The 13,645-nt window shown below is 40.3% G+C and overlaps 1 protein-coding gene across 4 annotated transcripts in view; it reads left to right on the top strand.

The window, feature by feature from the left end:
- Positions 1 to 13,645, top strand: part of NBEA (neurobeachin) — an 816,600-nt gene that overhangs the window by 508,681 nt on the left and 294,274 nt on the right. For all 4 annotated transcript variants that reach the window (XM_065403538.1, XM_065403557.1, XM_065403547.1 and 1 more), the window contains one exon: positions 7,909 to 8,033. In XM_065403538.1, coding sequence (XP_065259610.1) covers positions 7,909 to 8,033 — 125 coding nt within the window. The remainder of the gene's footprint in view (positions 1 to 7,908; positions 8,034 to 13,645) is intronic.

Here is a 13,645-nt window from a genome sequence, read left to right as displayed (position 1 = left end):
GCCCAGAGCCCCTCCCACACTCCGAACCACTTGGCCCCAGCCCAGAGCTCCCTCCTGCACCCCAACCCCACCTGGCCCTACCCTGGAGCCGTCACCCCCTCCTACACCCCAATCCCCTGCCTCAGCCCTGAGCCCCTCTCACACCCAAACTCCCTCCTGGAGCCTGCACCTCAACCCCCTGCCACACCCCGCCCAAGCCCCTCATTCCCAGCCCTACCTCAGAGCCCGCACTCCCAGCCAGAGCTCTCACCTCCCCCCAGAGCTCAGCCCCCTGCCCCAGCCTGGAGCCCCCTCCTAAACCCTGAACCCCTCATTTCTGGCCCCACCCTGGAGCCTGCACCCCCATCCTGCACCCCAGACCCAGCAAAAATGAGCGAGTAAGTGAGAGTGGGGAAGAGCAAGTGACAGAGGGAAGGGGGATGGAGTGAGCGGGGGTGGGGCCTTAGAAGGGGCGGGGCAGGGGTGGGGCCTTGGTGAAGGGGCAGGGTAGCGGATGGGGCAAGGATGTTCGGTTTTGTGCTATTAGAAAGTTGGCAACCCTACTTGCCACAAGAACAGAATCTTGCTAACATTTCCTGTCATTCCCAAGTGTGTTATAAAAGCTATAAAACTAAAATTCAGTTAGGCTTTGATGGACTGTATAAACCCTACACTGGTCAGGAAAGGGTTGATAAACTGCTGTGGGGTCAATCAGTCCCATCCCGCTGCACCTGCAAGAGTTATCAGGCTTGAAGGAGGTGGTTAAAAGAAGAGAGCTAGGCCAGCTCCATTGAGGGGAGGCTAGGAGCAAGAGCAGATCTCTTGTGCTAACTTTCTGAAGGAGGGCCTGACTGGGGCCAAGGGCCTAGCCATAGATCGTTAGATGCCAGAGTCTGCTTGAGGGAAGGTAGGCCTGACACAGGACTGTTGTCTTTATTTTATTACCTGGGACTATTTTGTTCCCTTTTTGACCTGAGGTATTATGTTTCCCTGTTATATTCAGGACCTTTTATGGACTAAATGAGACTATTGTTGTTGACACCCCTCCACCCCAAAAGGGATGACTGCCCACAATAAATCTCTGTTGGTTTGCCTCCTGCTGGAGTCCATGCAGTGATTTATCATGAGCTCCAAAGCAACACGCTCATAGAGGTTTATAATTTCCTGATTTCTAAATTAAATATACCACACCATTCTAAATTAAATGTTTTACAGGTGTTCTGTAGTTATAGATAACATTGTATTATCACCATTTTGCTGCAGTCCCTTATTTCTTATTAGAGGATAATAAAGATATGTATTGTTAAATTATTTTGTGGTTTGCCAAAAAAAAAAAAAATACTTTTACAGTTAAATCTGTCACGAAGGCTTTTCCAGGTCATCTCTTATAGAGTTAACTTTTGAAATGCTCTTTGCCAACTAAAGGGTGAAAAATCTATTTCTTTCTGAAGTATGTAAAATTTGCCCTCTGCTGTACTGTGCCAAACTACCAGACATTGGTTCCATTGTTGGAGACTATAAACTCTTGGTTCTACAAGAATTTAAATAGCAAATTTATATATTTTGTCACAATGATGCATTTTTCTATTATATATCCATACCTACGCAGTTTTTCTTAAAACAGGCCTGATGCTGAATGTCACTTAACTGATGTAAAATTGGGGAGTGGGGGATGGTTGAGAAATTGCACGTAATCTAGTTAGCCCTGGAAATAAAAAATATTAATAATTAAATATTATTAATAAAGGTTGGCTTATTGAAATATTGTGCTTTTCACTAAAATAAATGAACTAAGTGACTTGATTCTATGCTCCCAGGATTTCACAGAAGTAAGCATAGCTTTGAGTCATGTATATATTTTTTTTATTTTTCAGTTTCCTTTTGGTAAGGAATTACATTAGGCAACCCTACTAATGTGTTTTTAAATTAAAATGTTACATACTCTCATTTTCAAGCACAAAGTACAGGAGTTTATAATTCTTCATTTCTAAAGGTATGGAATGATTCCAGTCTCTAATCCAGCTCATGTTTTAACTTTAATTAAATGCATTTCTATATATGGGGGGGAGGGATAGCTCAGTGGTTTGAGCATTGGCCTGCTAAACCCAGGGTTGAGAGTTCAATACTTGAGGGGGCCACTTAGGGATCTGGGGCAAAAAATAGTACTTGGTCCTGCTAGTGAAGGCAGGGGGCTGGACTCAATGACCTTTCAAGGTCCCTTCCAGTTCTAGGAGATATCTCCATTTATTTATTTATATCATGTTTTTATTTTCATTGTTTTTAGGTGGTCAGTTCTTCCATTACATCAAGAACAGTGCCTTGCATGGTGTCAAGTATCGGAGGGGTAGCCTTGTTAGTCTGAATCTGTAAAAACCAACAGAGGGTCGTGTGGGACCTTTAAGACTAACAGAAGTATTGGGAGCATAAGCTTTCGTGGGTAAGAACCTTGAAAGCTTATGCTCCCAATACTTCTGTTAGTCTTAAAGGTGCCACAGGACCCTCTGTTGGTTTTTATCAAGAACAGTGGTGACTCTAGGCATAAGCAGACTGAGCAATTGTTTAGGGCCTCAAGCAGCTCAAGGGGACCCCAATTTAGTATCACCCCCAAAATACCATTCATCTTATTTAACATGGACTTTTAAATGAGTGTATTAATATGTGTTGTTGATATATATATTTTTTTGATTTGTGGGAATAATGCAATTAGTATCTTTAGGACGTGGGTGAGGTATAAGTAAGGAGGAGAGGGCAAAAATATTCCTGTTTGGGGACCCCAGGTGGCTAGCACTGCCTCTTAACTTTGTTATCTTTAAGACTTTGAAAAAGGTAAAATATTCATTGTCAGTTGTGGGTTTGTTTTCTGCTTCAGTATAAATTAGGAAGTAGAGATAGTGTTGCTAGTAATCAGGAAAAGATAAATAACTATGGGTAAGAAAGAATGCTACAGGTAAGAAACAGGAAAGAAGTAGCAGCAGATAACAGGCTTATATACCTTTGGACAGATACAAGATATGCTTATATAGCTCTGGGATGTATATATGTCTTGCCATCTTACTGAACATGGAAAATATTGGGTCTGTCTATAAAATATAATTCAGGATTTGTTGCATATCAATACACCATACAGGGTAGATACAATGAGGCTTGCTGGCAGACCGCCTCAAGATATCTTTTCAGGCACTGCGAAATCAGGTCAGGTCAATAATTAGAACCTCTAGGAAAAATCCGGGTGTTGCAGGAAGGGTTATTGATGATTCACTGGTACTCTTCCTCTGTCAGGATTGAACCAATGCCTACCATGATGTTAGGGAAGAACAGTTCTGCTTGAGGTGCTGCCATCTTTTGGATGAGCTAAGCTGAAGTATTGGCCACTAAGAGTCATTAAAGATTGTTCACTCCTGAAATTTTTTCATAGGTCAATGTTATGTATCTTAAGTATTTCTAAAGTGACTACCACTATGACATCCAAGTATGTAATCCAGATGGTAGGCAACTTTAATTGTAGCACCTTAGAGACTAACAAATTTATTTGAGCATAAGCTTTCGTGGGCTACAGCCCACTTCATCGGATGCATAGAATGGAACATATAGTAAGGAGATATATATAATAAAGAGAACATGAAAAGGTGGGAGTTGCCCTACCAACATTGAATCTATTTCCCCATGTTAAGTATCCTCACACCTTCTTGTCAAACTGTCTGTAATGGGCTATCTTGATTATCACTACAGAAGTTTTTTCTCTTAATTAATTAGCCTCTTAGAGTTGGTAGGGCAACTCCCACCTTTTCATGTTCTCTGTATGTTATATATATCTCCTTACTATATGTTCCATTCTATGCATCCGATGAAGTGGGCTGTAGCCCACGAAAGCTTATGCTCAAATAAATTTGTTAGTCTCTAAGGTGCCACAAGTACTCCTGTTCTTTTTGTGGATACAGACCAACACGGCTGCTACTCTGAAACTTTAATTGTGATGCATTCTTTAGCACCAGACTTTTAGAGCAAATAAGTTGAAGAGTATTATGTTCATAGCTTTTTTCTTCTTTATATCTTTACTCTGATCCCAAGAAATATATGGCAAAATAGAATATGGGGGAACAGTCCCCCCCCCAATATATCAATAGTATATAAGAAGCCCTAATGATTTTTACAATGATGAAACTCAACAATTCAGAAGTTACTGTATGTTAACCCATCTGTTTTTCATACCTCTGTTGTCTCCAGCAATAAGGCAAGGAGGGGTTTCTATCATCATATTGAAAGTTTTGCTTAGAGAGTTGACAGTAGGTTGGGAGCATAACAGGTTAAGATCCAGAAACCCTTAGTTTACAAGTCAGTTACCAACTTCTACACAAACAGCTTAATGCCCCAACATGATAGCACAACCTATTTTCTGCCTGTGAGGCCTTGACAACATCCTTGCTTCAGATGGTAATAATTAGCAGTTTAGTTACTTTTACAGTATTAACTCCCCCGAGACTCCACCAGAACTTGAGCTCTTTGTTGTATTAAGTGATCCAAAATCTGCTATTTTTGCAGGATTTGCTTTCCTGGTTCTGTGTTACTTTTTTTTATCTCACTTATGTTTCACAGAGGTTTGAAAAAGAAAATGCCAGAGTGGTAGTTTCCTGCCTGCTCCCCAAGAGTATTTCTTCTCTTCCTTGGTTCAATTTCCATATGTGTTAACTTTGTAATTCCACCCCCTTGGATTTCAGATTTTTAGTCAGTTTCTCTCCCCGCAGCTATAGCATATCCCCTGCTCAGAGGTAATAGGAAGCTTAATATCGCCTCCTTCTTTCCCTCCCCTCCCCCCCCCCCCGTTCTTTGTCATGTGATAGGTAATACATTGTTGTCATTAGCAACCTATAGCAAAGGGCAGCACAGTAACTGCTATAGTTAAGGTTTCTTTTATAATCTCAATTCTCAGTTGTTTATAACTTTCCCCAACTTTAACCTTTCAGGCTGAAATTTTATGAATTAGACTCAGCTTGAAGGTGATTTTCCCTACTACCCCAGAAAATATGAGCTGAGCAAAGGCAGTTCAGTGGCTGTTGAATAAGAGAAGAGTGGAAAATATAATTTCTCCATATATAGTGCTTATAGAAGTTAAATATGTAAATGTCGTGTTATGAGAATGAAAACAAATGCAAGATGCTAAATGTGTCTTTAAGACTGTAAATACATTTATGCAGAATTATATTGTATTTGAGAAATAATGTGTGATCATGTTAAAATTAAACTATGTTCTAAGGCATATGCACAAGGGGACAGAGATGAGGTCACATGTGCAACCTTAACTTTGGCATTTTCTAACTTTTGAATACACTATGCAACCTTAAAGTTTTCTTAATATACTCTCTTTGATGGAATAGTATGTACAGGTAATATAGTTTGTAAAGTGCTTTGGATCCCACTGGGTGAAGTACACTGTTAAATGCAAGATAATTTTTCATTATACAATAATTTTAATTTAATTACACTATAGACTGTCATGAGTGAGCCAGTGCTAATGTTGCATAGTACTATGTAAACAATAACAATGTGGTTATGAACTCAGTCTCTCTCCAAGGGTTGGCAAAAGGCTGGGAGCCTCATTAAAGCCATGCTGTCATCTCTCCAATGAAGAGTCTTCTGCTTCTTAGTTTGTTGAATCAAATCGTTGTTTGGAAAGCATTAGGTAGGAATCTTGTCTGGATCATCCATCATCCTGTATGAAGACACAGCAAAATTCCCACCTGACCCTTGCCAGCCATATTTTGATGGCTAGGGGCCTAATCATTGGGGCTCAATCCTCTGAGGTGGTGTGCATCCTCATGTCCCATTGTACCTTGGTGGGGTGGAACTGGTTCTAGATCAGCAGAGATTGTAAGCTATAGGGTTGCTTGTTGGAAGGATGGGGGTTGCTGTAGCTTGAGATTGGTGACATTGTAGCACCATTACAGAAAAAAGGAAAATCTAGGGAGGAAAAATTTGTTGTACTGTGAAAAGCTGTTTACTCTGTGATCAAAAACAAGGTAAAACCAACCCTAAGATTCTTTTCAGGGTGTTTTTTTTTTTTTTTTTTTTTTTTTTTGATTTTAAGGCAAGATTTTGTATTTCAGGTTTCAAGCTTGTGTTAATTTATTTTATTATGAGGCCCTTAAGCAGGGTATTTTCCCATAACAATCTTACCTGTTTTTTCTTGTCCCTTTGTTAAAACACTTGCTTTGAAAGCTATTTTGCTTTATTATTGGTTAAGAGAATACAGTATTTTTCCTTGTTCAAACTGATTAATGTTCTATCACCATGGAACATGATTTAAAATCAAAATATATCTCAAAAGTCGAATATTCCTAATTTTAGTATGGATTTCTTATCTGTACAATATTATGTCATTCTTCTCAAATCGAAGGCCCTTTTTTAGGTGGTAGCAAACAAATTTTCACAAAGAACAGCCACAAAATCCATGTGTTTTTTGTTTTTTTTTAAATAAGGCCTTTGCTGCTCCTGTTCCATTATGTTTATATTTTTAAATGGGAACAAGAAAGGGAATTTGCTAATCTTTCATTAGTTACTCATTAAATATTTTTCTTTCTTCTCTCCACACAGTAAAAAAATCTTTTAATTGGTTATTAACAAAGATAATATGATAAAATGTGTGTGTGGATTTGATGCTGTTTCATAAATCTAAATAAAGGTCATTTGTATCAAAACAGAGAAAGAGAGGCCTAGATTGTACCTGTCCCCTCATTTCTGCTCAATGAGCCTTTGAGCCCCTAAGCAGGGGTCAGACACATTGCAGTCCTTGCAATCTTGGCACATAAAAGCCATGTGAGTCTAGTAACAATTACAGGGTTACACTCCTGGTGCTAACATACAATCCACTGCACCAGCCAGTACAGTTGGGTCAGTGAATGGGCAAACATGTAGTGCATTCCCTTTAAAAGGTTGTGGAAGGGGTCTGTTATGCCTTTGCACACAGTCATGATGCCTCTAGGAGTGGCTGCCAGTACAACTCCTCATAATGAAGGCATGCAGTCATTTAAAGCACAGTCTTTCATTGTCATTGGACAGGTTGATAAAATATTCCACCACGATCTTAGTACTAATATTGTTTGGATGTTTACTAAACAGCCATCCAGTCCCATATTTAGTAATGAAGTTAAATTGAACACCAAATGATGACATGAATTTGCATTTTCAGTTGGATATAGATTAACAATGGTTTCTGTCTCAATCTGTGGAATTTTAATATTGGTTCTGAATGCAAAAAAGCAACGTAACATGAAGATGGTCATGGTTGTTAATGGCTTGTATTAGCTGGAAGCTATAAAATCATCCAAGGACTCCGTTAGTGTTGGAATAATAATTTACCAAGACAATTACCACATGGTGAAATTTTTTGCAGCTCTAATTCAGTGTTATTAATAATGAATAAAATTGCAATTTTCTCAGGTTGCTGGGGGCAGTGGGGAATTATTTCAATGAATATTTCAGCACATTAGTTTAATCATAGTTCCACAAAATTCAAGTGGGCAATATTTTATACTTCTAAGTTCAGTCTGCTAAGGGACCATAGTCATTAAATTGCAAACTATTTGCACTGAGATCCATTCTATGATTTACTAACCTTGTTAAAAACACTGTAAAAGAAATCAAGCTGCGCCATTAATACTTGTAATTTGATGCTGCATTTGTTAATGGGCTCACTGTGATTAATGTTTTTAGCAGTAGACAGAGCATTTTGAGACAGGCAGGGCTGAGCTCTTTAATGCCTAAATACAAGTAAAAATGTTAGAATATTGCACATTTTTGTAATATATATTTTTGCTGGAACATTTTCCTTAATGCAACTGAAATATAGGAGCAGTATTGAAATTATATGTATATGCTATATGTAAATACATTGCAAGTTCTGGTAGGTACTGACATGTGTTCTCTATTTCATAGCCAACTGCATGACTTCTGGCGCTTGGATTATTGGGAGGATGATCTGCGCCGGCGAAGGCGATTTGTTCGCAATGCTTTCGGATCCACTCATTCTGATGCCCTCCTCAAAGCTGCTGTGGAATATGGTCAGTACTAACTCACCCCCTTTTTAATAAAGGGCTATTTTGGTGACTTCTATGTCCATATTAGAGTGCTGAGGTTTGTCATTTTTTTTCTCTCACATCATGGTTTTAGGAAGCTGGAACAGGAATTCTTTCAGCCTCATTTCTTGTTGGGCCAGAGGAATTGCTCTTGGATGCTGTGAAACACTCACTCTTCCTAGTTCCCAAAGGCTTAGCAGTATTTCTTTCAGCAGTAGCAGAACGAGGTTTAGAGCAACGGCACAGCTGGGGGGGTGATGGGTCATTGGCGGTGCCACCTTCAATTATACCTATTGGCTTGAAAAAGTGCCGCACGTATACATAAAGGCCACCCCCCTATGCTGTGGTACCCCTTATTAGCACTTCCACTGCCTTTTAAGCATTCCCAGACTCCGTTGGCCCTAGGATTCAGACTGGGATAAGGAATCAAACCTGACTCTCCTGCTTGGCAGAGTATGACTCTTAGGCCTGGTCTACACTAACCCCCAAATTCGAACTAAGGTACGCAACTTCAGCTACGTGAATAACGTAGCTGAAGTCGACATACCTTAGTTCGAACTTACCGCGGTTCAGACGCGGTCCACACGCGGCAGGCAGGCTCCCCGTCAACTCCGCGGTACTCCTCTCGCCGAGCTGGAGTACCGCAGTCGACGGCGAGCGCTTCCGGGATCGATTATCGCGTCCAGACCAGACGCGATAAATCGAACCCGGAACTTCGATTGCCAGCTGTCGAACTACCGCGGTAGTGTAGACCTGGCCTAAGGCCAGTGAGATGATATAGCATAACACTTCCATATAAGACCTCTTTTCAATGAGGTTTATAATTTGTCTGTAAAAATCTTGAAAGCATTAATTTGGCATACATAATCTAAACCAGGAGTAATGTTTATCTGCAAATTGTGAAATACATCAATAAACCCTTGTTTAGACAAAGCTGCTTAACAGTTGTGCTCAGTGCTTTTGGGCAGTCATGAGCCAAGCACTTTATCGCGGGGTTCTCAACCTTTTCTTTCTGAGGCCCACTCGACATGCTATAACTCCATGGCCCACCTCTGCCACAACACTGGTTATCTGCATGTAAAAGACAGGGCTGTCGTTAGGGGGTAGCAAGCAGGGCAGTGGACTGGGGCCCCATGCTACAGGGCCCCCCCCACAAAGCTCCGCTGCTCAGGCTTCAGCTTCAACTCCAGGTGGGGCTTCGGATTTTGGATTTTTACCCTGCTGGCCCTGCTCTGTTGAACCGAGGAACTTCACAGCTAATCTCCAAACACCTGGAGGGGTAGCAGGCTTTTGTGGACAGTCTTTTATTGGGACATGCTTACAAGACTCGCCTGTGACACCAGAGAGTTAGTTTCAGGGGTTTATAAGAACATAAGAGTGGCCAATGATTCATCTAGCCCAGTATCTTCTGACAGATGCTTAGAGGGAATGAACAGAACAAGGCAATTATCGAGTGATCCATCCCCTGTCATCCAGTCCCAGCTTCTGGCAGTTAGAGCTTTAGGGACACCTGGAGCCTGGGGTTGTGCCTCTGGACAGCAGAATGAACCTTAGTGGTGCAAGAATCTAGAAGGAGATACATTTTTCAGACCTAGGTCTTGTGCAGTTCTGTAGACATCCACAAAGGCATTTTTTTCAGGATAGGTTCCTATCCACCTTTTTAATTTATATTTCTAATTGAAAATAAAGTGGTCCCAGTATTAATTTCCACTATATTTGGGTGTAAGTTTTTAAAAGCCACATACTGAAAATTGATGCAAGGAAAATCATTTTATGCAAATAGGAGCTAAATCATGCAGCTCATTTGTAGCCAGAGCTCTCAGTGAAATTCATTGGAAGTTTTGACTCTTAGATATAATTCATGCTGTATAGTTAATCTGTGGAACTCATCACTTCAGGATATTATTGAGGCAAATAACTCGTAGTAAGCTTCAGAAAGATTAGACATTTAAATGAAGATCAGCATGTAAAATTATACTAGCTCAGGGGTGGGCAAACTGTGGCCTGGGGCTGCATCCGGTCCTGCAGATGTTTTAATCCGGCCCTTGAGTTCCCACCAGGGAGTGGAGTTGGGGGCTTTCCCCACTCCATGTGTGCCGTGGCTCCCGGAAGCAGCGGCATGTCCCCCCTCCGGCTCCTATGCATAGGGACAGCCAGGGGGCTCTGCATGCTTACCCCACCCCAAGCGCCACCCCTGAGCTCCCATTTGCCAGGAACCATGGCCAATGGGAGCTGCAGGGGCAGCGCCTGCGGACAGGGTAGCGCGCAGAGCCACCTGGCCACGCCTCTGCATAGGAGCCATAGGGGGGACATGCTGCTGCTGCTTCCGGTAGCTGCTTGAGGTAAGTGCCATCCAGAGCCTGCGCCCTAACCCTCTGCCCCAGCCCTGATCCCCGTACTGCCCTCCGAAGCCCTTGGTCCCAGCTAGGAGTACCCTCCTACACCACCAACCCCTCATCCCCAGAGCCGGCACCCCCAGCCAGAGCCCTCACCCCCTCTCCGCACACCAGCCCCCTCCCGCACCCTGAAGTCCTCATTTCTGGCCCCACCCCAGAGCCCGCAACCCCAGCCAGACCCCTCACCCCTTCCTGCACCCCAACCCCCAATTTCGTGAGCATTCATGGCCTGCCATACAACTTCGATACCCAGATGTGGCCCTCGGGCCAAAAAGTTTGCCCACCCCTGTACTAGCTAGTATATTATTTATTAAAATATAAAGGCTGTCAATTGTAATGCTTCAGGGCATAAGCTGATCAATAGATGGGGTCAAGAACTAATTTTCCCTTATGGCATATAGTATTGCACATTTGACACAGTGGTGTATTTATTTTCCCCCACCTTCCTTTGAGGCATCCAGTATAGAGCCACTGTCCAAGGCAGATGTCAAATCTTTAGTTTGAACTGCTGTAACAATTATGTTCCTTTTCAGAAATATTAATTTTAGCCCTAGTCTCTATTCTACTTTAATACAGAATTGCAATTTTGAGAAGGCTGTTAATATTTAAATATGTAAAAATTCTGATTTCAAACCAGCCTGAAAGCAAGAAGGAAACTGGTTTACAATCCCTAACATTGGCCTCTTAAGGCCTGATTCAGCACCATTTTTTAAGTTAATGGAAGTTTTGCCATTTACTCCAGTGGACTTTATTTCATGCCCTTATAATGCAAACGATGTCCTCTTATTTCCCCCTCCACACCACAACTTAATGTGCCACTTCTGTTACATTTCAGCATTCAAAAGGGAACCCCATATAGTTATACACATTTACCTTTAACATGCAGGTGAATAAAGCTGAAGTATTGCTGGGGCAGTGCAAATCAAACTCTCATTGGTTGTGTTTCAAATTACAGTAGATGGAAGTTATCTTGTTGGCAGTAAATGTATCTGATATGCAGCTTTCCCATAAATAAATTAAAAGTATGGTGTGGCATTCTGGAGGAATTTTGAACAGCATGCATTGAAGTTAAAACCCATAGATTCCACCTTGATGTACTTACTTTTCAGAGGCTTGGGCATATGGATTTTAATATTGAAACTTTTAGTTGACCTTTCTCTGTGAGAAAACATCCTTAACACTGATGTTATTTTTATGCCTCTTTGGTGATACTAATGAGTTGAATAATTTATGAGGTTGTCATGTGAAAAGGATTTGGTGCAGTTTGATGTACTTTCAGCCTCTGGTGTTGGAATGTGATTAATAAAGAGCTGGAGGCATAGAATTTTTTTCCATGGTATTTTACTTTCATTGTATTTTTTTATTCATTTTGTTTTGATAATTTTATGTTGGAATAGTTTAATAGTAAAATGCTGTTAATGTAAAAAATGCAATATAATGTCACTGTACACAAGAATTTGAAAGCAGTTTTTTTAAATCATAATATGCAGTTTCCAACTAACAGGTTATTCCCTGACCTCAAATATTTTATTTGTGGGAAATGAACTATTGATAAAAAACTGAGTTTGTTTTTTTTAAATGTTACTTCAATAGCAACCTTAAATCTAGACTGATAACTAGTACAGTAAATGCTATTTTGGGTATGAGTATACTGGAAAATATCTTATACGTTTTTTGTTATCTACATTGACTGTCAGTTATCAGACAGGGTTTTGTACATAAATATTGCAGTGGAGGAATGTTTAGTCAAAGCCTAAGTCAGCAAGCTCCTCTGTGTCTACGATCAAAGGCATCAACTTAAATAGGTCTGATCAGGCATTGCAAAAGAGAGCAGGCAGCTTCAGCCGAGCAAAAAAACACAGAGCAAAGATGACAAAATTAATCAGTCATTTCTTTGGCAATAAATAATAAGATATGCTGAGGATTGCAGATGAGAGTTTCTGTGTTCCTTGGAGATGTGCCTGCTTAACACTTGATTTATCTGAGCTTGTGTAGCCATCAAGATATGACCTTGATGAATAAAAGAGACTGCTCTACAACTAATCTAGAATTAAATCCGTGTTGATGGTGGATGCTTGGATACTGTAATAATATGACGCTTGCAGTCATAAAGGAGTAGAAAAGTCTTGGGAATGGCAAATATGTCTGTGGTCTGTACACCTGTTTTAGAGAAGCAATATCAGAATGTTTGTTTCCTCCTTAAAGAACTAAAAAGGGGGGTAAGGGAATGTAAAGCTTATTCTGATAGTGGAGATGGCTACTTTCTATAGGAAATATCTATTATTTTTTTAATGTTCATCCATCTATCTAGGTGTACTCTGATTACATTCTAAGAAGTCTTCTATAAGTGTTATCAATATAGCCTAGTATTTAACGATAGGCTCATTGTTGACCAGTTTATACATATTGAGGTTTCCATGTTTGGTACAAACTATTGTAAATGATTGAGGTTGCTAATAAATAAGTAAAAACACTTCAATAAATTGAAGCAATGTAAAGTTTAAAACAAATCCCCATGGATGTATTTTAACTACCCTTTACGTAGTGCTCTGTTTCACAGTAATGCCTGCAAGTGTAGGGTGATGAACTGGATGATCTATTAGGTCTCTTCCATCTCTAACTTTTGTGAATACTATACACGAAGCCAAAAGTGTTTGTAGGCTGTTAAAATAATTTGCACATCTGAGTGTAAAATTAGTAAGATTTTAAGAAGTATCTTTTGTAAATATACCAATATCCTATACAATAGCTGGCAATATTGAGTGAAGTTTTGGTTTTACACTTGAAAGGGTTTTTTTTGTTTAAATTGAAGCTCTAATGGAGTTGCACAGGTAGAACTAACTGAGTCTTACTAATAAATAAAAAAAGAAATGCACAAGAGAGAATAGAATCCATCTCCTTTCCCCATACTTTTTTGGGCTCTGCAGTGCTAACATGAGTAAAAAGCAGTAAACTCTAAGTTCTGTCATTTAGTGTGCAGATATGATGGAATATGTAAGCATATGTGTGGTAAGAAGTTGCCCTTTTGATATGGTTAATTTAATATCTTACAAACAGTGCAGGATTAGATGAGCCACTACAGTACCCAGCTAGGACTGTGAAACAGAGTACTGTCCCAAAGGACATTTAAAGAGCAGAATAGGGAACTTATTCAAGCTCTTGGGGCTGCTTCCCCAAAAGCTTAACTTCCACAAACAGTTG

The sequence above is a fragment of the Emys orbicularis genome, chromosome 1 (genome assembly GCF_028017835.1).
Source record: "Emys orbicularis isolate rEmyOrb1 chromosome 1, rEmyOrb1.hap1, whole genome shotgun sequence".
Lineage (NCBI taxonomy): Eukaryota > Metazoa > Chordata > Testudines > Emydidae > Emys > Emys orbicularis.
This window is presented reverse-complemented; position numbering and strand designations above follow the sequence as displayed.